A 27,783-nucleotide genomic window follows, 5' to 3' on the forward strand; every position below is an offset into this window, starting at 1 on the left:
ATTCTGCCCTTGTGAAGTCCAAGAGAGAAAGGAACACTTGCACTTTTTCTACCTATTTTATCTCTGTTGGGTGTCTGAAAAGCATTTTCTACCATCCCCAAGCTGCAGGGATAATTAAATGCTGTACCAACCAAACTGCCAAAAGATGAAAACTTGTGTGTTTCAATATTGCATGGAACATGACTTAAAATAGCTAAGCAGATCCTGTAATTAGGAAAGTACCAACTAACACTCATATCCTCCTCTGCTCTAGGCATCCCACCTTCGGGATGTTCATCCCACCTCCGGGATGTTCTGAGCTCCTGGCACTGGCCTGGCAGTGCTTTTCCCACTGACTTTTGTGCATCCTCAATGCAAAGGGACTTTTTTGCTTCTTTCTCATGAGTGGTTCTATCTTGCCTCATGTAAGGACCACCAGACTGAGCTCTAATGCTGGAGCTGATTCTTCTGCGTTGATCTCCTGGGTCCTCTCCCGTGACTGAGCACCCATGGGGTGCAGTTACAGTCCTGGAGCTGTGACCCCTTGCACCCACCGTGGGGGACACCCACCATTGGATTCTGCCTCCGTTGCCACCATCCCCATGGCACTGGAGCTCCACAGCAGCTCTGCCTTTGCCAGCACCAAGTCCGTGCACGCCCTCCCAGTGCTGGAACAGTCAGGCTTACATGCACCAGTTCATTTTGGGTTTTATGCCTCCAGCTTCCCTCCAGATAAATGTATTTTTTTAACTCAGAAATGCATTCGTTCCAAGTCGGATGCCAACTGCTCCCAGTGCCAAGAAGATGCAGCGCTCCTTCTGCTCGCTCTGTTTTCCTGTGAACTTTATCAGTTTTTGCTTGTTTCTCTGTGACCTTTGGAGCCCATTCAAAGTCATCTGCCTCTTGCTTTGATTTTGTTTCAGTCCAGTGCAGGTTGCCAGCTGATTTGTTGCCTGTTCTAACACATCACCAGCAAATCACCACCTCTTCATATTGTTCAGTCAGTCATCAAATCCAGGCTTGCCAGCTCTTTTTGTTAATGGGCTAGGAGGGATTGTTACATCTAGCTGATGGGACCAGAAAGCTGCTTAATTACAGCTAACAAATCTTTAAAGCCTAATGTTGGACTTTTATGGCCAGTGAGGGGTCTGGCCTCTGTTATGGACCCAAGGTCCACCTGGATGTTGGCTGTACCTCATCTTTCCGCTAGTTAGCCAGGCACTTTAGCTGCCACATGCATTGGTTCCACTGCTGGAAATGTATCCCCCAAGTTGTTGCACCAGAGATTTGGCTTGTGCTGGTTCTGGGATGGAGACAGCTCTAATTGTAGAGCCAAGTGGGACTTCCTGGGTGCTGTCCTACAGCTGGTCCCAGTTATAGGTAGCCAGGGATCAGGGGGAGGAGGAGGAGCTGGTGGCTTGTAGCTGTGATTATTCCTGCAATGTTGGCAAGAGCCAAGGTGGACATGGGAGCCCCAGGTGAGGTGCAGGGTCCACAGGCTGTGTCCAGGCACAGCTCCAGCACCACACAGCCCACAAAGTGCTGCTTCCATGCCTGGAAGGTTCCACGTTATCCAGGTATTCCTCTGGAGAGCTGTGTTGAGGCCCGTTTGTGGTGAAAGGCAGCAGTGCTTTCTCCAAGACTTAGGTGTGTTTCTCTGCACATTCCTCTGAGTTCCCTTGCCAGCTCCAGGTACTGTGCTTGATGGCTCGTTGAGGACCAAGATTTCTTTTATGGGCCAGGAGTAAAATCCATATTTCTTTCCAATACAGAGGACAGTCAGAAGGGAAGGAGTAGCCAACTGACCAAAATCCAGCCTCATCCGGGCACCATGGGCATCTCCCACAGCACCATTCAGGAACTGAAGTATTGATTTATTTCTTGAGCACAGATGTGGTGTACATAGCTTTAAGCTATTCTAACTCCATTTTCTCTGTATGGGTCCCAGGCCCCTAAAGAAGGGGATTTAGAGAGATAAGTGCTCACTGACTAGATGTATCTTTGATGAGTTTACATAGAACAAAGGGTGTAGCATTTTCAAAGGCTTGGACTCTCTCCTGAGGTTTAACTTTTACTCTTCCTCCTTTTGTTGGTTCCCTTCCCATAAATAACCAGAAGGAAAATGTGAATGTTCCACCTGAGGTGGGGTAAGTAGTAACAGGGTGAGGGCCTTGTTTTGCTGTTCTGCTTTCAAACTTTGTAGCATAAAGACTGACGCTGGCTGGGGGCCGTGCACAGCAGAGAGGATCCCTTGAAGAGGGCAAACCTCAAGTGTGCTGTGTCTGAAGTTAGGTCTCTCTTGAGTTTGAAGCTCATCTGCTTGCGTGGCCTCAAACTTCTCCTGAGAGGCTGAGGATGAGGTGCCACAGGGGCCGGGGCTGGAGAACAGCCTGGACGGGTCCATCCGGTGCTGTTCCGGTGCCCGCGCGCCGCCGATCCCGGACCACTCCCGGACCATTCCCGCACCACTCCCGCACCACTCCCGGACCATTCCCTGCTTTCCCCGCACCATTCCCCTCTTTCTCTGTACCATTCCCGCACCATTCCTCTCTTTCCCCGCACCATTCCTGCACCATTCCTGGACCAATCCCCGCTTTCCCCACACCATTCCCCTCTTTCCCCGCACCATTCCCGAACTATTCCCCGCTTTCCCCGTACCATTCCCGCACCATTCCCGGACCATTCCCGGACCATTCCCGGACCATTCCCCGTTTTCCCCGCACCTGGCGCGGGGCAGGCGCTGTGCGCGGGGGGCGGGGGCCCTCTGCTGGCTGCGGGAGGAACTGCACGTGGGGCCGGCCCTGGAGCGGGGATGCGCTCGGGGATGCGCTCGGGGATGCGCTCGGGGATGCGCTCGGGGATGCGCTCGGGGATGCGCTCGGGGATGCGCTCGGGGATGTTGGTGACCCGAGCTGGCTTTAAAGAGGGACAATAAACCAACCGTGAGAGCTGGGAACCTCCAGAATGGACAAAGGAAGGGATCACGGTCTCTGTGCCTGCAGGTTCAGCGCAGGGTGCAGCCCTTTTGCCTCACTTTGCAGGGGAAGGAACCCCACGTAAGTCCCTGGGACAGCCCAGGTAAGGCTGAGGTGGGGGCTGGAAGGGGACAGCAGCACAAGAGGGGCAGATTGGAGGTGCCCAAGGCACAGGAGCAGAACTGTTCACCAGCACGAAGCACATTTGGGGCAGTGATTGCAGAAGGGACGTAAGAGCAGGGGCCAGAATCCAGCATTCGTTTGTTCCCTGTGTTTCTGAAATAATCCCTTGGAGATCAACGGGGTTTCACATTTTTCCCCATCTGTTCTTAATCTGTTTGCCTGACAGATGCCAAACCACCATACCCTGCATGGAAAAACACAAAACAAAAAACAAAGCTTTATATCTCCTCTGGTTTTATTCAGAAACATTCCCCGGAGCCTGGCACTATTCGTGCCCCAGGCATGAGCAGGGGCCCAGGGAGGAACCTGCCCCTGGGACAGATCTGCTGGCAGCAGGGGCTCACAGAAGGCCCAGAGAGTCTGTTCAGGGCACAGACTGTCTGATGGAGCAGCTTTGTGTTTATGCAAACCCGATGACTCTGGTTGGTGATTATCTGCTGCTGGCATCCCTCTGCTGCCAAGAAGCCTCTACCAACATCCCTGTCCTGCTGTTCCAGGCACTGCAGATTTGTACAGCCTGAGGCAGTCCCAGCCCAGCAGGAGGTGGGCAGAGAGAAGGGAACTGCCTTGCTAAAGGTCACAGAGCAGAAGGAAAACCAGCGCCCTGAACCCTGCAAAGGCTCCAGACAATTTGTCAAGCAGCCACTCATCCCAGTGTTACCTCAGAGCCCATCCCTGCAAAATCTGTTGAGGACATGAGCAACAGCATTTTAATGGTAACCATAAATACTTTATTTAAGGCTGAGACTTGGTGACTACAGCACTGTCATTATTAGTGCCTGGAATGAACCATCTCTGGTAATAAATAATCCAGGATAACTCCCAACATCAAAAATTTTTCTGTCCTAAGGTGCTCCCATCTTCATCCTATCAATCAGAAAGTCTGAGTGTTTGCAACAGCTCATATAGTAAATGGACTTTAAAATTTTTCTCTCCAAATACTGAAACTGGTTCTTTCCAGGGCACCGCCATGTAATTTACAGCCTTATCACCACCTCCTTAATGGCTGCCAAGTTCTTTGGGGTCCTTTGAAAGTGAACATAATAAAAAGATATGAGCTGAGATTAACCACAGGTTTCAAGCCAGCAGGTTCCTACGTGCCCTTTTTGGGGTTTTTTTTCAGGAAGCTGATGGAAACCAATTCTGTATCTTTAAGGCAAGATGACAAGATTTTAGAATTCCCCTGACTAGTGAGAACAGAGAATTGATACAGCCCTACAGCAGCCAAATGCCAGCACATCTCTACATCTCAACTTCACCAATAGTCTCAGCTAAGAGATGGAAGGGAGAGATTTCTTCCTTGTGTATCATTTTCTTAATCAATCTGAAACACAGTCCTGCAGTCTGAAAACAGGTCTGAAACAGTGACAGTTAAACAGCTGTGCAATTTATCTATTGCCCCAGGAACAGAATATTTAGATAAGGTTTGGCTGAGCAAAAAAGAAGGCTGGGGAAAGATTCAGCAGCTCTAATAGGAGAGGGAAAACGGCACTGTCTTGGGCTGTTAGCATCACAGCAAGCCCTGCTCTGTTCAGGCACTGCTTCCCACCAGCCCAAGCCTACGTTAATTTAATAGATGAAAACATCCTGTGCCTCCCCAGTTTGGCAAAGGGAGGATTTGGGGTGAAGGAGATCTCCTTTGCTTACTCTGCGTGTTTTGCCAGTATCCCCCAACTCCCTGAAATGCCAAAAGAAAGATCAACAGAGTGAAATGTAATTTCAAAGAGAAACACGATATTTTTTAAAATGTCCTCACAGCAGCAATCATAATAAAAATATAAACCTGAGGTTTGTAAAAATCTAGCAATAAAACCACAGACATCTTTACAACTCCCAGATACCCAGAGCTCCCCGGCAGCAAGGAGCAAAAACCCTCCCAGACCCAAGGAGCAAAACTCTAACTGGGGACCAGGCCTAATTGTTTTACAGCCTGCAAAAAAAAAAAAAGCCACACATGACACCAATTCGCAGGTCATTACCAGCCACCATCAGGGAAGATAAAATAAACTCCTTTCATTTTCCCTCACCTAGAGACCACGGAGCAGCTGAGTTGTAGGGAGGTGGAATGCTGTGCTTACAGGCAGTACGTGGTTTGGGTTTATAAGACAAGCTCAGATCTTTGTGCTGTTTCCTGGTCATTAAAAGCCCTTTTCAAAAGACAGATTACAGGTATCTGTACTCCCCGAGCTAATAGTGAGCATGTTCCATTCCACAGGAATAGAGATCATCTCTCTTAAAATGTGAGGCAGGCCCACAGGCAATGTAGCTCAGCTTCCCAGTGTGCTCTGGCAGGTTATTTAATATTTCCATGCCTTGAATCTCAGCAAAAGAAATCCTATATTTAGGTATTTTCCAACCTTAATACTTCTACGATTTCTCCCACTCTTCGTCCAACCAGATTGAAAGCTCTCTTCCCATGGGCACTGCTTATTAAGAGGAGGTAATGAAGGACTGTGGCAGCACAGGGCTGTGCGAGGTGATCAGACTTAGCAATGGTGGGAAATTATTCAAAGGGGGGGAAAAAATCACTGTAGGCCAGGTTTAAAAACTCCAGAGTAAACACAGCCTCAGCCTAGTACTGTACAGCTGTCAAGTCACATAGCAGTAGGTTCCTTGACGCTGATAATTTAATGATTCTCTGGCCCAAGGGTACATCTCCCACTGCGAATCCGCTTCTCCAGAGCGGCTTTATCGCTGACCTGAAAGGCAGCAATCATGGCTTGTGTGTAAGTGTGTGTGACGAGCGCTAATGCACGGTAATGGCTACAGCACATCCAGCGGGGCTGACAACACCGACAGGCGTCTGGATGTGTGTTTTGTTCCCTGAACACAGAGGTCAGTGCTTTCTTCCTGATGATCTTTGATAGAATACAGTAGGCACAGCCTGAGCATACACGTCTAAACCTGTCAGTGATTGCTTACAGACTGCAGACTATATTTCTTAATTTTGGGGGGTTTTGTGAAAGTCTTAAAATGTAGATTTCATGGGTTTTCTTTTGCCCTAGAAAAAAATGTTTGTTCTTCTCCTCTTACTTCTAGGCTATTTACAAACTTGTCCTTTTTCCTTTGTGGACTAATTGTCTAAGTTTAGCTATCTAGCTGAAGAGCTTTTGGAAAGCTGTTCTGGGCCTTAATTACACTCTTTCTGATTGGAATGAGAACCCTTACTCCCGAGGTTTCTGGGAAAGGCCCACGATATAATTGAAAGGTGGGAACTGCTTTTGCCCTTGTTTGTACAGTCACAGAATTCTGGCTAATGGCCATCTCATGAATTAATGCTGAAAAATAATGGATTTACTAAGAGTCTGGTTGGTAAAGTGGAGATAAGGGAGCTGAGTAAGGGGCTGACGCCTTCTCCCAGCCAGCAATTGTAGCAATGTTTTACCATCAGGGAGTAGCTCAATTCACTTGCACATTTAATGGATGAGATAAGGGCAGCTTGCACTAAATTAGCTTTCTGGGCAATATATGATACAAGGGATGCAAAACCCTTCTGGCTGCCTGCTGCTGAGGGAGCCAAAGCAAGGCAGAGCCAGAGCAAAGCTATTTGCAGATGATGTTCTCTCCTACTAAAAATAACTGCTGGTGCTCCTGAGCACCCGGCTGTAAAGTCATGACCCTAAGGCAATGCAGGCCAGTGGGGCACAGCTGGGGCACAGCTGGCCACGCTCTGCTCAGCACCATTTCCCTACTTGGAAGCAAGGCTGCAGCAGAGTTGCAGGAGGGATCTGTGTGCCGTGCCTCGATCCATGCACAGAGATGCGAGTGCAGCTCATGGCAGCTCCCACCTTCTGCTCCTCCAGCCCCAAACGTCAGGCTGGATTAGGCATCTCCTGGATCCTGACCTGCTTTCTCCTCCTCAGTAGATGTCTGGGCATCAGTTTCAGCACTTGACATCAGATGTTCCTTGTTCTGCAGCAGGAGGTTTCTTCTGGTACCAGGAGCCCCCCAGCCCAAGTCTTGTGCAAACGAAGGAAAAACAATAACTAAAACCAGCCTCTGTCTTAAGGAGCTGACAGCATCTCCCTTATTGCTCCCAGCTTCTGTAAATAAATCCTTGGTAATGTCACTGTTTTTCGGAGGACGATAAAAGGACCTGTCGTCACTCCCTGCCCAGACTTTTCCTGCCATTCGCTCAGCTTTCCACTCCCTCTCCCATGCAGGGAGAAGTTTGTTAAAAATTAATTCTCATCTGATGACTGCTAATTATTTTAGAGGCTGTTGGTAAAGTGCAGCAAAGAGACCAAAGACAGTGCTCAAGAAGAGCCCTGCGGGAGGAATTCTGCCTTGGATGGTGCCACTGAGCGGGATCAGGCCATGAGGATTTTAACTGATGCTCCTCCAAGAGGATCAGCAGAGGTACAAAACAAGGATCACTAGAGAGGTCTCTCTCTCTGTACAGACACACTTACGCTCATTTGGTTCTGATTTTTACAATCTTCCCCTTTGAAATGGGGAGGGATCACATCACCCGCCAGATTTCAGTATTTTGGTTGAGTTTCATCCTGGCTGTTGTTCCCCACCAAGCTCAGAGAAAGACTCTGCCCAATCCCCTCCCCTTGCCCTCCCTTGCCCGGTGCTGCCGTGAGCAGGGAACTCGTCCCACAGCCTGTGTGCTCCTGCTTGCACGGAGGGACAGCCGCTCCAGCGTGCTGCTCTCCTTCCCCACGGGGTGAGCAGGAAGCTAATCCCGGATTCTCATCTCAGCCACGCTGATCTAATTAATAGTAACTCTTTTGGCTTTATAGGGTGGAGGGTGCCTGGATTTAGATCTGCATTACCGGAATCAAAACCAGGCCAGCTGTGCTTGTTGATATTAGAGATGCACAGCAAAGAGAAACAACATCCGTGTGCGGTGACAGAGGAGAGGTGATTAAACCTTCCTGCTTCCAGCTCTGCTGCTCTCCCCCCTCCCTGTCATCTGTGCTTTCTGAAAAACAAAGCAAGCAAAAGAAAAATTGAGAGGCACCTGGGAAGCAGAGAGCCAGCAAGAGGCCTTACAAACCACTGCACATCATGTTAAGGCTTTTGTGATCTCTGATTTTGGGGGAGCACAAACATTGTGAGATTTTACTGCAAAATGCTCATATCTGAGAGCCTGATGTTTGCCCTTTGATGGATTGGGGATTTGAATTTCTGGCCATCTCCAAAGTCCAGGGGTTGCAACAGGGGTCAGAACTTCCTCCAGTTACAGTCACTGAGCTATAACAGTATTACACTGCACTCCCCTCTTCAGGATTTTTAAAGAATTTTGCAGATATTAATGACACATAATTACCATGCTTACGTTCCATTTTGAACATGAAGAAACTGGGGCAGCTCAGTGCTGCTCGCCTGGCGAGGGGCAGAGCAGCCTTTTGAAGGATAACAAATTGGGGTGACATTTGCAGGCAGAAACTTCTCAGAACTGAAAACTTCAGAGAAACCAGGGGCACATGGAAAAAATGCTCAGGGACTATTTTATGTCTGAATGAATGTATTTTTATCCCTAGGTTTCCAACAGGTTTTCCTTACATGGAGTACAGGTACATAATTCTGTTCTATAAATATCGCATCTTAAGGCTTGTTAATAAAAAGCACTTCTTTGGAACAACACAGATGGGGGCTTTCCTTCATTTGTGTTCAGTTATTAGGGATCCATATTGAATTTAACATCCTTCTGTCTTTCCTGCCAGGATGATTCAGATGGCAAATGCATTTCTCTTTTGGCACAGGTTCTAACTGAATCATTTTCTCAGACTAGTTTGTCACCTAACGGGATTCTAAATTAAGAGTCCACATTTTATATAAAAAGCTGGATGGAACTGAGATAAAATGGAAGGGCCTTCCTGCACTGCTGCTGGCAGAGCTAAATCTCCCCCTGTACCAAGCTTTCCACTTCTGAACACCCATTTAAAACTGGTCATCCTGGTTTTAGCTTTGACTAAAGACCAACAAATTTTCTTTAAAATATTTCATTCTAGGCTATGTTGCACTTCCTTTTCCCTGGCTTTGGGAGCTGCAAGGTGCAAAGCACATAAAGATCCATCCTCTGTGTCCTCACACACAACAGAATCACCTTGAAGGTAGGTAGAGCCACCAGCTTGCAGCTTGACGCTGAATTTGATTTTGTTGAAGGTGTGAAATACTTCCCTGTGCTGTGTGTAGTGCATCTTTTGACTAAGAAAATAATTACCTCTGACTTCTAGAAACTTTATTTGGCCTTTTCTGTTGGTTGCTTCAAAAAACAAGTTTTTGTCTCCTAATTTTGAAGTCCCTTATAATGAAGTATTTTAATTCCATTACAAACATAGAAAAGACACTGCATGCATAAATGCTTGTGTGCATCTGCCAGAGACAGAATCACAGGCCAGTGACTGCGCCATCATCTTCAACATTGATTTGTAGAGAAAATGCAGACAATATCCAGCCACGTAGGACTGCACACCCAGAGCCTACCCCACTGGTGGGCAGCTGAAGGTCACATTTGTCCATATATTAATGCAGAAATTACAGTGCAGAGTGAAGGTGCATGTGCAGAGCCAGACAGGCTGCAGGAATTCCATCCCCACAGCTCTCCCGGAGCTCTGCTGCAGCTGTACTTGTTTCGGTGGGCTGGGGGAAACTCACACACACGTGTGCCAATAGCACAAAAAACTCCCCTAAACTCCAGGCAGGCTTTTTCCCACACATCCACGCACATGTTGCCATGATCCTTTGGAGCACATGCAACTTCAGCTCACAGATGTGTCCACTCCCCTCGTCCTTCCTACCAACACACACGTGCACACACACTGCTCCCAACACATGGACACACCTGGTGCACCTCTGTCCTCACTTCAGCTGGGAGGGAGTTCAGTTCTTCTCAGTAGCTGGTACAATGCTGTGTTCTGGATTTGGAATGAGAATGTTGCTGATAACAGAGTGTTTCAGGGGTTTTTTAAGTTCTGCTCATCCTAAGTCAAGAACTTCTTCTCTTTTGTGTCTCATGCTTTGCCAGTGAGGTTTGAGAAAGAAACTGGGAGGGAGCAAAGCTGTCATAGATGACCTGAGCTGACCAAAGGGATGTACCAAACCATAGAACATTATACCCAGTATATAAACTGGGGGAGTTACCAGGGAGGGGGGTCGATCTGGGTTTGGGGAGAGGCAGTCTGACATCAGCCAGCCAGAGATGAGCAATTGTATTGTGCATCACTTGTTTGGGGTGTTTCTCCTTTCCCTTTTTATTATCATTATTACTTATTATTATTATTGTGTTTTAGTTTGTTTTCAATTACTGAACTGTTCTTATCTCAACCTACAGGTTTTACCTTTGATTCCCCTCCCCATTCCACCGGCGGGGGAGGGGGGGAAGAGAGGGGGGGAGCTGCGTGGTGCTTAATTTCCAGCTGGGCTTAAACCAGAACCTCTCTCGGGAATGCACACTCCCTCCTTTCCCACATTCCCACGCACCTGGAGCCCTTCTCCTCCCTCTCCCTTTCCAGGTGCGCGGAACCCGCGCGCGCCGCTCCCGTGTGCGCGCACGCCCCGCCCCGCGCGCGGGCCCGGGCGGGCGGGGCCGGGGCGGCCGCGCTGTGCCGCCGTTGCCAGAGCGACGGGCCCGGTGCCGCAGCCGCACCTGCGCCTGCGCCGCCGCCTCCGGTGCCGGTGCCGCCGCCGCCGCTCAGTGCCGGCCCCGCGGGGCGCCCGCGGTGCTTCGGGCGGGGGGAGCGGCGGACCCGGCTCGGGCTGAGCAGGTGAGGGGCCGGGCGGGGCGGCGGCTGAGGCGCGGGCGTGCGGCGCGCTGTGCCCTCCGCCCCGGGCCGGCTGAGGGGGCGTCAGCGGCATCGCGGCCCCCGGGGCTGGGTGGGGAACGGGGAAGCGGTATCGTTGCCCCGGGAGGGGGCTGGAGGCCTTTTTTGCCACTCACACGAATCCACTGCCAGCCGAAGGAGCCTCCCGTGAAGGGCGGGCGGGGCTGTCGGGGCAACGCCGGCCCCGCTGCGCGTTAGGCGGGGCGGCCGCGGCCCCGGGACCTGCGGTGGCCGGAGGAGCCGCGCCTCGGCTGGGGGAGGTGCCCCGGCGGCGGGGCGCGATCAGCCGCTCCCGAGGCCCGGTCGGAGCCCCCCGGGGCCGGGCGGCCGTTGCGGGGCAGCGAACGGCGCGGCGGGGGCGCGCAGGGCGGCTCCGGGCCGGTGCGCCGGGCGCTGGCGCTGGACCAGAGAGCTTCCTGCGCGCTCCTGAGAGCATCCAGGGCCCTTTTCTGGCCACCGGAGCACAGGGCATGAAGGAGCTGCCCTGCATCTCGCTGTACCCCCCTGGTCTTTCCGTTTGTGCTGGCTCGGGGGCAAGGACGTGTCTCTATTTCTATTTGGGTTGTGCCCCAGAGCAGGAGAGCGGCCGCCCATCGCTTCCCCCTGCCCAGCTCAAGCTTCGGTGGGGCCGCTGCAGCCGCCCGCACCCACCGGGGCAGGTTTCGCACCGCATCCTCCTGCATCCTTCCCAGGCGCCTTTTGCGTCGCACCTTTTCACTTTACAAAGTGACAACGGTGTCGTTTTCATGAGTAACACAGGGCCGGTAAAGGGCTGGACGGATGGATTGTGTACATTTTGGAGTGGGTAGGGAATAACCTCCGTGTGAGAGGAGGAGGTTTTTCCTGTGGAGGAGAATGCCTGTCGTCTGTGGAAATGGCAGCAGAGAAGTGCAGGGCGTCTTCAGACATGGAGATGCTTCCAGACGCAGTTTCCCTACGCAGGACATGGGGTGGGACAACAGAGAGGAAGGAGGGGCCCTTCCCACCCTGGACAGCAATGGAATGCACCTGAGCCCACCTTATTAAATTGGGTAAGGTTGAGACAGTGAAGGTAAATGTGAACACAGAAGCTGAGGCAGCCCTGGGGGTGGAATTGTCTGTTTTGATCTGCATTGCAGGTGCATAGGAAGCATCCAGGGTACTTGTTGGCTTTACTTAGATGGTAAGATGCTTACACTTAAAAAGCTATATTGAGCTTTTGCAGTACCAATTATACTCCTTAATTAAAAAATGAAAGACAAATGGATGTGACTGTAAATACAGTGCCTTTTCCCGTATAATTTGCTCATTAGTGAATGCAATTCTGTAGTGCGTTACTATGACTGAGCCTCTGGGAGACTGACATTTATGCTCTTAAATGCACATTGCTTTTTGGTTTGACAATTTAAAGCAAGTGCTTTATACACAGATAAAGGCTGACTTGTAATATTGTTGATTTTTCAAGCTTTTGGTTGTACTGAGGCTCCAGCAGTCATTTTTAGTGAAACAACAAAGGCTGGAAGGTCATAAAAGAGCAAAGTATCAGCTGGCTAAACTGATGCATAACCACTTGTTTTCATCCTATTGTTGTACTTCTGCTTAATATATCTGTAAAGTTTCCTCCCTCATCCCCTTAGAAAAGATGAAGGTCTCATGACTAATCCAGATACTCTTAGCAGTTTCCAGTCCAGTAGCTGTTGCAAACTGTAGAACAGCAATAATTTCATTCCTTATAGTTGTTTCCTTTACATTGGATTTCAGATACAGCTGCATGCTTTCAAATTACTTTTTTAATGTATTTTGTTACAAAAATTCCACTGTTCCTTAGTGGGCCCTAATTCAAGAGGCTGTAGGTGTTAAGGGCGATATATTTCTTCATCCAGATCTACCACATTAGTCAGTCCTTTAACTGCAGGAGGCAGAACACAAACTCCCCAGTGCTGTTACAGCAGAATGTGGACCAGAATGTAAAGTAAAATAAAATATTTATTGAGCATTATAAACAGCATAATAGAGTGAGTGCAATTTTAATTTTTAGGCATTTCATTTCTGTTCTGTGACTTAAAAAATAGTGATTTAAAGTAGCAAAACTGTGAATTATTGTTTTTATATTGGATAAACAGATTACTACTAATCTTTTTATGCATGTTTAACTTAATTTTTCATAGTAAAGTTTAAAAAAAGGTAGCAGGTTGTAGTTTATTTTATAGTGAGAACAGACATCTTCATCTTTCTGAAAATTCATAATGCTGAAGAATTTTTTTGCTGGCAAGTGATACTTTCTGTGCATATTTATGTATATGTGTCTGTCGGTAACTAAAAGTGATGGGTTTAGTTGAGCAGCACTTCAGTGAAAATTCAGCAGTCAGATAAGTTGATGAGGGGGGAAAGTTGAGTGTGGGACATAGTTTTTTCTTTCTGCTGGTTTGGAAAGCAAAGCCACCAAAAGGAAAATGTAAGGATGTTGGTGTTGAGGAAAGAGGTGCCTGGCAGGTCTGTGCTCTGGCCTCCTGCGGCACAGGGGGGACGCGAGTGGCTGTGACACATCCGACAGCACAGCCACAACAACTCTGTCCCGAGCGAGCGCGGCCAGCGGGCTGCTGCAGTGAGCCCATTGTGTAACAGAGCCAGGACTCCCTGAAGGGTCTGCCAGAGCCGGAGCCTCCCTGGGAACAGCGGTCCGGGGCCCGTGCCCACGGCCTGGGTGGGGCTCAGGTGGGAGGATGCCCTTTGTTCTGGCACAAACCATATCACCAGGGCTCTGCTTTCCTCTGCCGAGACGAACCCTCCTCTCTGCTCTTGTGCGTGAATCGAATGAATCCGAAGAGCACATGAAGATGGCAAATGAGTGGAGCTGAGTTGGAATGTTAACCCCTGGTTACCACCTGCTGTTCCTTCACCTCTGTTCCTTCACCTTTACCTGCCTGGCTGTAGTATTGTCAGTGAATGTGGGCCTGATTTGTCTCTGTGCTCATTGTTAAGTGATGTAAAAAATATCTTCCTCTAAACCAGGATGTCCAGCAGTGTGATAATGGGTGTTAGTCTATCTCCACGTGAGCAGTAAATGATTTTGCTTAATAATGTTTTACAGTTATCTGCCAGCTCATTTCTCCTGGTGATGTACTATAAATGGGAACAATAATTTATTTACCACTAGACGTTAGAGGCATGAAAAATATTGCTGAAACTGATGTTTTCAGAGTGTATTGGAACTTCTGCAAGCTGTTTGGGTGGTTCTAAATAATCACTGAAAAACGCTTTTCTTTGGATTGCTATTTCTTTCCTGCTATTGGGGAGCACGTTTCTTCTCATTTCGCTCCGAGAATACCTTTGCTTTGTATTTAAAATGCTAAAATACGTTGCTCCTTGTTGACTTTAATTATTTGATTGAGAGATGGGGTTTAAAAAAAACAGTGCTGGACTGAAAACTGTTAAATGTCATGGCTTCTCCGTGAACAGAATGGTAGCTGTCTCCAGAAAGGCTGAAAATATGCCAGGGAACAGTAGCTCCCTGTAATCCGACTCCATGCCCAGAGGGAGGGCACAAAAGGCACAGCAGATCGCATTTCTGTGGAGCAGAGGTGTCGAGCTCAGGAAGAGTCCATCTGTGTGGAAAAACCGTGGGAATGATGTCAGAACCGGCAGGTTCCCTTTGTAAGAGAAATGTGTCTTCTTGTTTCCTTTCCAGCCTCAGGAAAGCTTGATTTAAGCTGTGTGTAGCTTTACTGTCTCAGTTTGAGATACCTGGGTTATGGAAGTGAGGGTATATAGCAGTTCTGTTTGGAACCCTTTGTCTTGGCATTCTATTTAACACCAAAAAAAAAAACCTTGCTTAAGAAAGGACTTGGACATAGGTCATCACCACTACCAGATTTCCTTCATCAGCAGCTCTCAAAACCTTTAGCAAAGTGGAGACCAATTTTTGTGTGTTTGATCATAGCTGCTGTTCTAAAATAATAAAAATCAATGCCTTATGAAACAGCATCACAGAATGCATTAGAGAAAAGCACCTCCTCAGCCTGTTACACTTGCCTGGAAATGGTTGTGCAGTTCTGTAGAGTTGCTGTTACAAGAGCTGCTCTCTGTAAATGATCTCCCAGGACAGATTTCTTTAGCTTGCTGTAAGGCTTCAGTGCCTTCTGCTGTGTTTCACAAATATTCCAGGTAAGCTCTGAAAATCATAATTTCTGCAGTTCATGCAGTAGGAGCTCAAGCTCAGGCAAGTGCTTGGAGCTGGCGCTGCTGCAGGAAGCAGTTCTGCCTGTACCACCCCCCTGACCTGCTTACAGATTCTATTTTTTATTTTTATTTTTTTCACCTTCCCCAGGCATCTACAGTGCTGCACAGTGAACCCATCACCTGAAAGCAGCCAGTGGAAGAATGGGTTTGTTTTCAGCTGCACCAGTTCCCTGACCTGGTTCACTGAACGACCAGGAAGGTGATTCTGGAGCATTTCAGAAATGCAGCACTAAATTCTTGCTCGGTGTATGTGAGTGAGATGGGTGAGACAAAGTCGTGTCTGGGCTGGGTGGTGAAATGGTTGCATGTCTGTGTGGTGGTGGGTTTTTATCGTGTTAGGGAGAGCGAAAAGGCCCAGCCAAGCTGGTTATGTGAAACCAGCTTAGTAATTTTTTTGGTTTGTGTTTCAGCAGGCTTCAGAAAGGGCAAATTTTTATATTGCACAAATACATTTTCTTCAGTTTCTGGTGCAATTCACACATTTTTGATCGTTTAGGACAAAATTAAAAGAGGACATGCAGTGTTCTTAAGTGAGTATTTGCTATGTGAAAACAGCCTGTGACTGTTCTATACTGTAGTATAGTGTGATTTCTAAGCATGAATTTTGAGTTATACTTAACAGATCCTTATATCAAAACCACCCACAGCCCACCTTAAGTCCTGATTCAGCTTTAACTGAAGCTGGAGAACTTTCTTAATGACTTTGGAAAGAATAGAATCAGGCTCAGGTTTATGTGTAACATTGATATTGTGTTAGTCTGGGAGAACTGATTATTAATTTTCTTGTCATTCTTCTGAGAAAAGAATTTGGTTTACTAGAAAGACTAACTTGTCTTTGCAATATTGTGACTGCCTGGTTGTGATTGGGGTGCAGTTTGCATTCTGTGGCTTTGACAGAGGTTATATTACAGTAACAAACTATTTTATCCTCAGAATGAAAGGGTGAATAAAATAGAAGAGCCATTCTTTAGGAGCATGTCCTAGAGAGCAGAAGAGATGCAGCCTGTTCCTCTACATGACGATGTAGTCTTGCTTTTATTGTCACTTCATCATTGTTAAAGGGGTTCTTTTGAAGTAGTCAGTGTCATTTAGATGACACCTTCTTTGTTTCCCTAAAGTGAATTAGGCCCAAATTAGATAATTGTCAAAGCTTCCTGCCAGAGTAAGGTGTTTGTTCCTGACAGCTGTACAGCCATAGCTTTGCACACCCTGGTATTGGTCACAATAACTGTGTCTGGATGAAATGCCACTGCAGGACCATTTGATTGGGTTCTCTAACAGTCTCTGTCACAGTAGTGATTTTAACATCTGATTCCTTTTAGTCTCTTTCATTGTGACAGCTCTGGGGTTGGGTGGTCTCAAGGACACAGGAAACACCACATGAGCTATTCTTGACTCCAGGTACACAGTCAGACACGTAGGCAGTCAGTGAGTTCTGTACAAAAGTACCAGCTGGTTCCTTTGGAGCATCCAAAATTAAATCATTGCTACCAGGATGGTGTCCACTCAATTATTCTTCCTGCTGCTGTACCAGCTGCTGTAGAAGTAACAAAAAGTCATCTTCATACTAAAATGCTAAAATATGTGCTTGCAGGGCTTTCAGAGATTAACTGTAAAGAGTTTGCACGGTCTCTGATCAGAAAATGATGGGAAAGTCAGGCAGAGAAACTACTGAGTAAAATAGCATCAAAAGCAGTAGAAATGGAAAAGGAGCTGAGAAAGCGGAATCATGTCCTTCCTCTGGGAGGACAGTGGCACAGTTCCTTCTTCCCCTCCATTGTCTCCAGGAGAGAACTACTAATTCTGCTGGGTTTAAAACACACAAACAAAAAGAATATGAGAACAAGTTACTGGGTCAGTAATGATGTGGAAGCATTGTTATATTTTAATGCAGAAGGCTGAGGAGGAGGGGGAAAGAGGTGCTGCTGCAAGAGGTACTCGTTACTGATAAGGGAGCACTGGAGAAGGGGAGGAATGTCCAGAAGTGGATGTGTAGGCTGAGTGTATTGTCTGAAAAGCTTGACTTTAGCAACACTGGACTCGTTGAACTGGCTTAGTCTGATGTACGGATGAATGAGGGGTGAGCAGAAATGTGACACTGTGGAAGAGTTTGTCACTAAGCTGTATTATTGCTGGATCTGCTTTAGTAGAGGTGTAATGGTGTCATAGAATCGGTTTGTGGGGAACTTCATGCAAATGTCTAAGCAGAAAGAGAGCAAAGCCTTGAGTTGGCTGTGGGGGCTGCAGGGTCTCCTTTATTATGTCCTTTGAAAGGAGCTGAGCAAACACTTTGGGGATGGCATTATGTCTGGGAGATGGAGAGCTGATCTAAGCAAAGAACAGCAAAGTGACTGTCGGTAATTTCAGCATTAGAGCTGTGTTGTTTAGATAAGTTTGGTCGGTTCAGTGGCAATCTTTGAAATGGGGTCTGGCTAAAACTTTGGAGGTTCTTACCAGAGGAATCCACTGTCCTTACTTAGTTCTTGAAACTGTACTTTGTATAGCAAACAAATGACATTTTGGCAGCTTTTGTTCCATTTTGAGGGGGCACTGGCCAGAGTGCAGTTGAGAGAAAAATGTCTGCCCATATATATTTCAAGGATATGAGTTGGCAGGGAGCTAAAGCAGCTTCTCAGGTGATGGTCACCCCATCCACGTAAAAGGAGGTTATTGTGTTCTGTTTGGTGGATACCAAACAGGAATGAAAATGTTGTTTGGGCTTTGTTCCATCCTTTGGACTCGTGTCTAAGGTCAGAGATTAGCATTTCCCTCCTCCTATCTTGCAGCGGGGTATAGAGATGCTCTGATTTTATGCAAAGGCATCTGATACGCAGCCAGATGCTTGTTGCCTTGAAACATTTTGAACTCTCTCCAAATGCTTAAGAGCCAAAAAGGCCTGGAGCCTGCACATCCTCTGCAAGGCAAGATGTGGCTGTTAAAATGTTAGTGACTGTTTATGGTGAGTTTGTGATTAGGTTGCATTTTGAAAGCTCCTGTTTAATATTTTTTCCTTTTCCATATAAGATTTTGTGTGTGTGTGTGTGTGTGTGTTCCCTTTTGAAGAGAACGTGCACTTCTAAAGAGACAGAACGGTTCCGTTTTAAGGTGAGCTTATGGGAATGGTAATTGAAGTTACCTTCTCTGCTTTGCTGGAAGATGATGGCTTAGGTAGATGCTGTCATGATGAAAGTGTTGTACTTAATGTTCCCAAGGGAATTGTGTTTGACTCATTCCATTTCTTCCTCCTTGACTATATTAAAGAGAAATTGTGAATCCATTGTTTGGAGGAGTTGAGGCTCAATCTCTGAGCTATATAAAGAAACATTTGGTGGTGTGGTGGTCCTGAGAAGTGAGAAATTGCAGATGTTTGAAGGGTGGAATGTAGTGCACCATCCGCACAAAGCCTCTGGTGCTGACAGGGTGGACACTTGGTGTCGGGGCCAGTCCTGCTGCCAAAGAGGAGCTGTGTCACCCTCACCATCCCCTCTGGACACTGCAGTGTCCCTTTAGTGTGCTGTCATCCTTTCCAAATGCTGTGTGCGTTCCCAGGGGACTTTGCCAGGGCCTGCATTGCACAGTTCCTTCTGTGTAAGAACATAGCAAACGGTTTTTTTGTTTGGAGACAAAGGGGAAGGGGGGAAAAACCATAGTGACATAACTTTGTGCCGTGTATGCAGTCACAGTGTACTTCCCAGCACTGGTGTCATTTATCTGCCAGGACCAGCCAGAGCCTGGTTGCTTGGAGAGCTTGTCCTACCAGTTTCCATGGTGGGAGGTGGAGATTGTTCCTCTGGGCTGTAAAGGGCACCATTGACTTCTCCATTTTGCTGTTTCTCTTGTGGTTTTTGACCTCCTTGTTTCAGAGAGCCTGAGATGAAATCAGCTTAGTGCAATCCCAGGCCTGCTTTATAGGATTCCCTCTTGGAAACCCCAATGGGAGATGCACCTGAATAGATTTTTCTTTTTTTAATTAGATTTTTAAATTTTTTTAGCCTGACCCCTCCCAAGACCCTTTTCTGTCAGATCTCAGCTGCCCATGGGAGCAGTTTTTGGATGTGAGTTGTGGCTCTTCACACAACATGCAGTGTGTTGAATATTTTTAAGGAACTGAGAGCAGCTCTAAATCCCACTGAGCAGCCTCCCTGGAACTAAGTGAAAGGGTCTGCCGAGGGAAGTCGTGGGAAAATGTTCACTGACTTGTACTAAAACAAATTTTTATTTCTTTTTCATTATATTTGTTTCCTTTTCATTATCTCCTGCGTCTTCTCCCAATTTAAAAATGTTTGGGCTGATTGCACAGGTCAGTGGGTCTCACTTAGCATTGTCTCCTATGAGCTGCTGACAAATATGACACTAGAATTTGTGATAGAAATGTTTGGCTGAAAAAGCAATCAAAAACATTTTTAATATTTTGCAACTGAGCTTGGTTGACAGGTAATGCATATTCAGTTGGAATCCATTTAATCCAAATCTCAGACTTAAATAATATTAGGTCTAATTATGTGTTCTAAGTTTTGCTGTAAAATTAATAGTGCCTTGATATATATTGTTGTTAAAACTAATTTGTGCAGATTTCAAAGCAGATCTGTGTCTCTTTGTATAGCGACTGTCTGTGCAGGACACTTTCCCTTTCCCTGGTTTTACAGTAGATGGTTTTGTCTGTTTCCCAGAGCACAGATCTCACAGTGCTGTGCTGTGTAAAAAGGCCTGAGTGGGTTTGGAGCTGGATCTGCTGCCCACACATCCATGGAGGCTGTGGCTTCACCTCGCTGGCCTTCCCTTTCCCTTGAAGAGAAGGAGAGAGGACAAGCAGAAAACCAGGCTGCTGTGAGGAGGAAAAGCACAAAAAGGCTGCAGAGGGTTGTGGGAAACTACTTAGTGCAGAGGGGCTGCAGCTAAAACTCATCGTGGGTTGATTTAATTGATCTCACTGATTAACTTACTGCTGCTGCAGGGAAGATGATGCTCTGGTGCAACAACTCTGGTTATTTTATTTTCTTCCTAAGCCTGTAACACTCACTTGCCTCTGATTATATTTGTTTTCTTCAGAGCAGGTAATCCTGGTGTGATCTTTCAGATGCAGGAGATCAAAGTGAAAAAGCAATTGAGGAGATTAATAGTGAGAGCCCTGTTCTGGTTTTTTTGAACATTTAGAAACTGGTTTTTAATGAACGTGTTTATTTTCAAGGACTGAGCTATGAACACTTACTGTCTGTTGCAGGTGATGAAGTATTTTCCTATTCAGGGAAGTATTTTCCTGTTAGGGTTATGGTTACAGGTGTAAAGCCACCATTAATACCCATTGTGAGAACAGAGCTCTGGGGTATTGTGTGGAGGCTCTTCTTCCACCTACTCCTGTGACAGCTTAGGGTTTCTTTTGGAAAATACATTCCTCGATGAAGAATCCCTTCTGAGCCTCGGTGTCCCACACAGTGAGGGCTCCAGCTGTGGCTTTATCCTGCTGTCGTGCTCAGTCAATCAGAGGAGAGTGAACACTGAAGAAATGGGATGATTCAGTAAAGCTCCCGTCTGTCTGATGTCAGCTTTGCATGCAAGAGGATGTCACTTTGAAAATGTATCACAGCTGAGATACCCTCACTCCTCAGAGTGCATGGTGCTCCACAGTAATTGCTGCAACTGTGCAGTCCAACAGCCCTCCCAGCGCTGTGGCCATGAGGGGCTGCCAGTGTGGCAGTGATGGTGTGTTGCAAAATTTGTTAAACCACCCTAGAAATCCCTTTTTAGAATGTGTTTGGTCTGTAATTTTTGGTTGTTTGCTAACGATGGTGATTGTGAAACGACCCATTCACTCAACAAAGCAGAGTTGGCACTGCTACCTGTATTCTTGGGCATTGAACTTAATCTTTGATCTCTGTTACAAGGTAACCAGGCTGTTTGGCCCCTGCACAGAAGTGGATTTCTTAACATCTTTCACACATTTTTATTTTTTTACAATCAGATATTTGTTTCTGTAGGGTTAAGTCAGTAGAAGACGATGTCAGTTCAGGTCACAGATGAAACCAGGAGGGCTCTGTGTGTGTCATTTCCACACCACATCCCCAGGTGCTTTAGTGCGTCACCAAGATGCAGGAGCACCAAGTCTGGTGTTCTTTTGGGGAATAAAAGTGTAAATTTAAACGCAGGGCTGTGATATGTTTAGGAATAACAAAAGTGTGTCACTTGCTCTGAGCTTATGCTCTACCAATTTTAAACTGGTAGAAACAAATTCTCATCATCAAACTACATAGCAAAGAGTCCCAATGGAGAACACTTACCATGCCAAAGCAAACCCGTTAAGGTCCATCTTGTGCTCAATGTGTGGTCCCATAATTCCAGGCATGGTTGCAGTGCCACTGCAGGTGGTTGTCCAGGCAACAGGATTCCTGACTCTTCACTTATCCTTGTAACCTAATTGCTGTAATGGTTTCTATGCATGTAACAGAATTTAGCCTTTCCTACTGTGTCCATTGTTGCCTTATCAGGACCATTCCTAACACTGGCAGCACAGGGGTCTTCAAGGATGTCAGCATCATACAGTTAACTGTGTCTGTCTTTGAGTGAGAGCACTGCTGTAGCCAAGGCCTACTTTTACAAGGCTGTTGTGTAAGGGAAACCCAGCAGTGTAACAGGTTTCCATGTACTCGTAACCTGAGCAAGAAAAATCTGTTTGTTTTCTCTTTGAGTGAAGCATTGTCCTTGTCTTGTTCTGTGCCATTGGGCCCCGTGTTGAGGAAACCTGAGCAGCCAGAGTTTCCCTCGTGCTGGTCCCAGCACCCACATCTCAGTTCAGGCACCCATGGCAGCCACATCCATGGCAGTGCCACCAGCCTGGTTGTGCTCAGAACCCTCCTTTGCCTTTTTTCCTTAGAGCTGCTGCATTTTAGTGCTTTCTTCCTTGTTCTTGCCAAGGATTTTACCAATCCCCTTGTCCCTGGAGGTAAGTGGAAACCCTCAGCAAGACAGACACAATAGCCCATTCCTCAGAACTCTGCTTTTAATTTGTAACAGGATTAATGACTTAGACTGTCTGAAGTTAATCCTTTAAATGTGTTAACTCCAAACAAATGAGTTCCCTGCTCCAGCCTACGGTATAATTAGGCTTTTGATGAACTTAGAGCACTGGTAATCAAAATAGTCCTGAAGCGGAAAAACCTTTTGTGGCATTTGATGTTCACACATCAATCAATGCATTAACAGTAGAATTCAGCCATTTCTGCTCATCTGGCTGCAGAGGGAGGATCCCTGTATGTGCAAGGTAAGTCACCGTCACAATTGCATGTCTGTTCCCTGGCAGGGTCAGGATGGCCACCTCAACCCTGGAGAACCAACTGCAGAGTGCCCAGAAGAACCTGCTGTTCCTGCAGCGGGAACACGCCAACACCCTGAAGGGGCTGCACGCCGAGCTGCGCCGCCTGCAGCAGCACTGCACAGGTACCTCGTTCCTTGGAGTGACTGCTCCCCACTTCAGCAGTGAAACCTCAGCAGCAAAGCCCACTAGCAGCGTGGATTTAGGGCTTTCAGTTTGTATCTCGTGGCAAACTGGCTGATCAAAGCCAAGACTTTTTCTTTTTTTTCTTCAAAAAGCTGATAGTGCGGTTGTTTTACACATTTGCTAATTTATAGTGAATCGCCTGTTCTTGCTTTGGGCTGTGAGAAGAGTTAATTCGTATTTACTGAAGTCTGTCATTGTAAATCTGCTCACCAGGTGATGTATGGGCTCCATGATGATGTTCTAACAAAAATAAACAACTTTTTTTCCTCAGATTTAACCTATGAGCTGACTGTAAAGAGTTCAGACTTGTCAGGTAAGGAATACATGGCATTTTTCTTTTAATGTTCATGTGCAATTTACTGATCTTTTTCAATGTTTGTATTTTCTTTTCTACTCTCCAAACTTAGTTATTTATGAAGTAAATGTCAGAAGTTCTTTACCAAGGTCACACAGGAAATCTGTGAAAGAGCCAGGAATAGCACCTGGAGCTGCTGACTCCACTAGACAGTCAGTTCCCTGCTTGCTATATGGGAACACAGGACACAAATTTTAGGGGCAGAAGAGTGAGACTATTTTTAAAACTTAGCTGACTTGGTGCTGTAATTAACCACAAAGCTTTTATTTTTATATATATGTGTGTGTACGCTAGATCCTAGTTATTTTGTATGTATTGTGTTAACAAGAAGTGAAGAGCAGGAATAAGGTAACTCCTTGAGATTAACCCCCTGGATCAGGGATGGTGTGGGATGGGTATTAGCTGAAGTTAGTCCTTTGGATTCCTCTTAGGGATGGCAAGAGGAACCCTATTGCACTGTTCTACATAGTGGCTGTTGTTAACTTAAAACACTTCTGCTTCTCATGTTCTAGAAAGTGGTGGCTCACGAAGTGATGAACTCAAAAGTAAGTGCAAAGATCTTGAAGCTCAGCTGAAAATCAAAGAGGCCGAAAATAGTGAATTGTTGAAAGAACTTGAGCAAAAGAATGCAATGATAATGGTGCTGGAAAATACTATTAAAGAAAGAGAAAAGAAGTACTTGGAAGAGTTAAAAATGAAAAGCCATAAGCTCAATATGTTGTCCAGTGAACTGGAGCAGAGAGCGAGCACGATTGCCTATCTGACCTCTCAGCTGCATGCGGCAAAGAAGAAGTTGATGAGTGCCACCGGGACTTCAGAGGGGACCCCATCTGGCAGCCCCGTGCTGTCCAGCTACAAACCATCCCCTCCCAAGGACAAACTGCCGGAGACGCCGCGGCGCAGGATGAAGAAGAGTCTCTCAACACCGCTGAACCCCGAGTTCGAAGAGGCCTACAGAATAGGGTCGGAGAGCCGGAAGCTGGTGCTGCGAGAGCCCGTGGATGCCATGCCCGATCCCACACCCTTTCTGTTGGCCAGGGAAACGGCAGAGGTGCATCTGATTAAGGAGCGGCCGTTGGTCATTCCACCGATCCCGTCGGATCGCGCGCCCGGCGAGTCGCACAGCCCCGCCCGCGAGAAGCCGCACAAGGCGCACATCGGGGTCGCTCATCGCATCCACCACGCCGCGCCCGCCCAGCCGCAGCAGGAGCTGGAGACGCTGGCAGTGGATCAGGTCCATGGAAGCAAAGTGGTCAGAAAGCACTCGGGGACAGACAGAACTGTCTGAGCACGCCACGGAAGCGCTGTTCTGTGCTGGTGATGCACTGTGAGCCTGTAGGGTAAATAGCACCTGCGGTGAAGTTTCTTTTGATGCCCCATGCATGCCAAACTCCTCCCGGGTACATCATTAATATATTTTGCTCTAACGAAACCTCCTAGGACTGTGTTCATATGGCAAGGTATATAACCACTCCATGCTGTGGCCAAATCAGGGGAACCTGACCGCTTGCTTCCACGTGCTGCTCCATTTAGTGTAATGCACATGTGGACAAAGGCACGGGCTGCGTTAGTGAGCGCTCCTAGAGAGAACACCCCTCCCTCACACTGCAGCCACACGTGTCGGCTGTTAACATTTGACCTGGCAGGGGTTCTCTTGTCTCTAATGTGTGTGTGAGCACTCCAGAGCAACCACTGACCTCTGCTACAGCCGCTCTCACAGCAGCACGGAAAGCTGGGCACATGTACGTTCACTTTAATGACCTAAGGACATCCCCAGAGTCCCAGCAAGCACTACTTGATTAATCCTAAATACTTTGGTTTGTGGCTTTAAGTAAAATATGGGTGGGGGAAGCACCATTTAAAGGGTTAATGACCCTAATAGGAAGAGTATGAACACTGGGTTGTTTGTGGGGATTGTTTTGGGGTTTTTTTTAATCAAATGGCTTCACGACACATTTTATGCTAGTCAGTACACTGCACTTGTAGCACCTTCCATACTGGCTCAGAGCTCCTTTTCCAGGGAGGAACTGTAACTGGCTATCCAATATGGAAATGGTTCTTTATGCTCTAACCTGCACTTTTTTTGTAAAGGGATTATTTTTGTTTCCTAAAAAACAGTCTTGTTTTGGGCATCATCAGACAGTGCTGGCTGCTGCCAGCTTAGAAACCTGAGCTGCCCCACTAAAATGTTGAGTATTTAGTTTTAAGTGATGTAACAGATTCATAGAGGAGAACCTGGCATCCTTGATTTCTGTCCTTGTGGATTGGGATGGACTTGCCTTGCACTTGCCCAGATTCCCCTGTTCCTTTCTAGTGAGTAGCAGGTAGACCCAGCATCTATTAGACTACTTGATTCTTTTTTGTATTATTTTTTTCTAGGAAAGAAAGGCATACTAGGAACTGGGAGGGTATGTAGTTTCGGGAAAGGAGCACGAATTTGTCCATTTTTCTTAACATTCTGATCACCTCTGCTTCACTCTTGTCTGCAGCCTCTGAGTAGGACCAGCAAGAAACACTGGCTCCCAAATGCTGCTAAGCTTATGATGTGCCTTTAAAAATTTGGAACGTGTATCCTCTGTGACAGCTGATGAAGGATCCCTGCTTGCCCTGTCCCCGCCCCTCGCCAGCTGTAGTCTGCCCTTCATAAGCTTTTTCTGCAGCTGTGTTGGTGTGTGTCTCCCTCCAGAGCCTTGGAGCACTGTCAGCTTCCCTGGCAAAGGCCCTGGCAGGCTGGCAGAGCTGTTCCCCACCTGTGGTCCCGCTCGACTCCCGTGCAGCATGACCCTTCCAGCAGGGCTGATCCCAGGCAAGGCTCTGACCTGTGCCCGCCCTCTGTGCCCTCTGTCACTCGCTGTCCCAAAGCCCCAGACCCACCCAGCCTCGCGCCTTGCTGGCTCTGTGGTAGGAATTTGTTTCACAAGTGGTGGGGAGGGATAGGGAAAAGCTGTGTTCCCAGAAAGGGGTTGGTTAAAGCAAGGTTGTTTTTCTGAGGTTTACTGTTTTTACATGTATTGCATTAACCAGCAGCAGGTTTGGTTGCTTTGGTTGTTGGCACCATATTTTTATGGTCATGTGTTGTATGAGTGACCTACCCTGCCACTTGCTGGAGGCTGGTGGGAGGCACGGCTTCCAGGCACTGCAGAAGTGATGCTTTGGGCAATTAAAGACATTTCTTACAACCATCCAGGCAAACTTTAGTCTTTGTGTGTGCGAGACCAACTTACTCCCTCTTTGCATCCACAGACCAGCTTGGAGCCTTTCCAAAAGGAAACACAAATTACAAAAAACACTTTATACTTCAAACATGTTTATTGGGAGTAATACTAACTAAAGTCAGGTGTGCCTGAGTGACCACAACCCCACCCATGGTTCCAAAACCCTGGGTTGAGGGTTTTTTCTCTGCACCTCTGAAGGGTTGGATTCTGAGGGAAGAACATGGTGCCTATTTCCAACTGTCAGTCAGAGTTCAGGGTGAGACACACGCCCTGGAGGACCCAGTGGGAAATGTGCTTTGTAGTGTAAAGGTCAGCTTCAAAGACGAGGCCGAAGCCCATGGCATTGCGGCGCATGGAGGTCGTGTACACTGGGGTCCGCAGCGTGTTCTGAAAGAGCGGAGGCAGCGCCGACACTGAGCAGTGCCTGAGCTGCTACATGGAACTGGAAACAAAAGGGCCTCGAGGAGAGAGGGCTGGCTTCAGAAATTCACTTTTTTTGTTAGAGGTCTTAAATATGCAATACCCAGAAAATATAAATGTTCTTTATGTCATTAACTGGGGATAGGAAGTAATTGAAATAGTAGTGGGAGTGTAAGAGTGTCACAAGATCCCTGTCCCAGAGTGCCTGAAGAGGCAACAACTGCATCAATCCCCTTAGAACAGAAAAACTGTAATGATGGGTAGTGTAAGGAGAAGTGTTAGACCAGGTGCTTCATACAGGAGTGGTAATGATAAAATCCAGCTGCTGGGCAGAGAAGGCAGGGCCCGGGAGCTGGGGAGCTGTGCCAGCAGAAGGAAGGTAAAGAGCCCTACCTGGAGTCTGAGTCTGTGTGCTTCCGTGGGGATGATCTTCAGGATGGGCAGCTCCACCACTGGGACACGGGGCTTGCTCTGGATAAGGCAGCCCTGCTCTATGTCCCAGTCTGCTCCTTCCAGGAACAGACCAGAAACATAGCAGCCTGTGAAGGCAGAAGATGCAACATTTGGGTAAACTGAGCTCCTAGAAAAGATCCCTTTAAGATGACTGTTCCTGCAATCCCTATTTTGGGCACTACAGTCCCCACAAATACACTGCATTTCAAACTGCAGCTGCACAGGGTGCAGTTTTCTGAGGGCTTTGTTTTTATCATCCAGCTGTATTAGGAAATCAAATTAAATTGTCTCAGTTGCAGTACACATGAGAAACAGTAGTAGGAATAAATCCAATTGGGTCCCTGAGAGCAGGTGAAGGGTTGGGACAGTTGTTCTGGTACAAATACCAAGCACAGCATTTAGATTTAACAAAAACAGTGAGACTTTTTTCCTCCTCTGTTCCCAGTCAGGGCTGGTACTCAGAGCCTTGCTTAGCTGTCCCCTGTACCCAGCTTGTTATATTTAGTTACCAGAGCAGTGCTAGTCATAGAGACCTCATAAAGAGATACTCACACAATAAATTATACATATTTGTAGGTACTTTTTGCTTAAGTACATTTCAATATATTTTTTGTGTTGTAAACAGATCTTTATAAGCCTGTTGGGATTGGTAATATTCTAGGCATAAAGAAATCAGCATGTCTTTATATACATGTATACACACACACACAGATATATA

The 27,783-nt window shown here is 47.1% G+C and overlaps 2 protein-coding genes across 2 annotated transcripts in view; one reads left to right on the forward strand and one right to left on the reverse strand.

Moving 5' to 3' along the window:
* Window positions 1-10,768: 10,768 nt before the first annotated feature.
* CCDC92 (coiled-coil domain containing 92) lies at window positions 10,769-25,437 on the forward strand. Its single transcript, XM_082293672.1, has 4 exons — window positions 10,769-10,855; window positions 22,425-22,561; window positions 22,894-22,935; window positions 23,490-25,437. The coding sequence occupies exons 2-4, from the start codon at window positions 22,432-22,434 to the stop codon at window positions 24,263-24,265; spliced, it is 948 nt and encodes a 315-aa protein (XP_082149798.1). The 5' UTR covers window positions 10,769-10,855; window positions 22,425-22,431; the 3' UTR covers window positions 24,266-25,437.
* Window positions 25,438-26,432: 995 nt separating this feature from the next.
* DNAH10 (dynein axonemal heavy chain 10) overlaps window positions 26,433-27,783 on the reverse strand; it is a gene marked incomplete at both ends in the record, with an annotated part of 51,066 nt that continues 49,715 nt past the window's right edge. Inside the window, 2 exons of the mRNA XM_082293407.1 lie at window positions 26,433-26,579; window positions 27,006-27,151. Coding sequence (XP_082149533.1) covers window positions 26,433-26,579; window positions 27,006-27,151 — 293 coding nt within the window. The remainder of the gene's footprint in view (window positions 26,580-27,005; window positions 27,152-27,783) is intronic.

The sequence above is a fragment of the Coloeus monedula genome (assembly GCF_965178545.1).
Source record: "Coloeus monedula genome assembly, chromosome: 18".
Taxonomy (NCBI): Eukaryota; Metazoa; Chordata; class Aves; order Passeriformes; family Corvidae; genus Coloeus; species Coloeus monedula.

Excerpts from the sequence above, each read along its gene's own strand:
- CCDC92 (XM_082293672.1), top strand. The coding sequence starts at position 22,432 with ATGGCCACCTCAACCCTGGAGAACCAACTGCAGAGTGCCCAGAAGAAC. Across the intron at positions 22,562-22,893 it reads CCTGCAGCAGCACTGCACAG|ATTTAACCTATGAGCTGACT; the intron begins GTACCTCGTTCC and ends TTTTTTCCTCAG. Across the intron at positions 22,936-23,489 it reads AAAGAGTTCAGACTTGTCAG|AAAGTGGTGGCTCACGAAGT; the intron begins GTAAGGAATACA and ends CTCATGTTCTAG.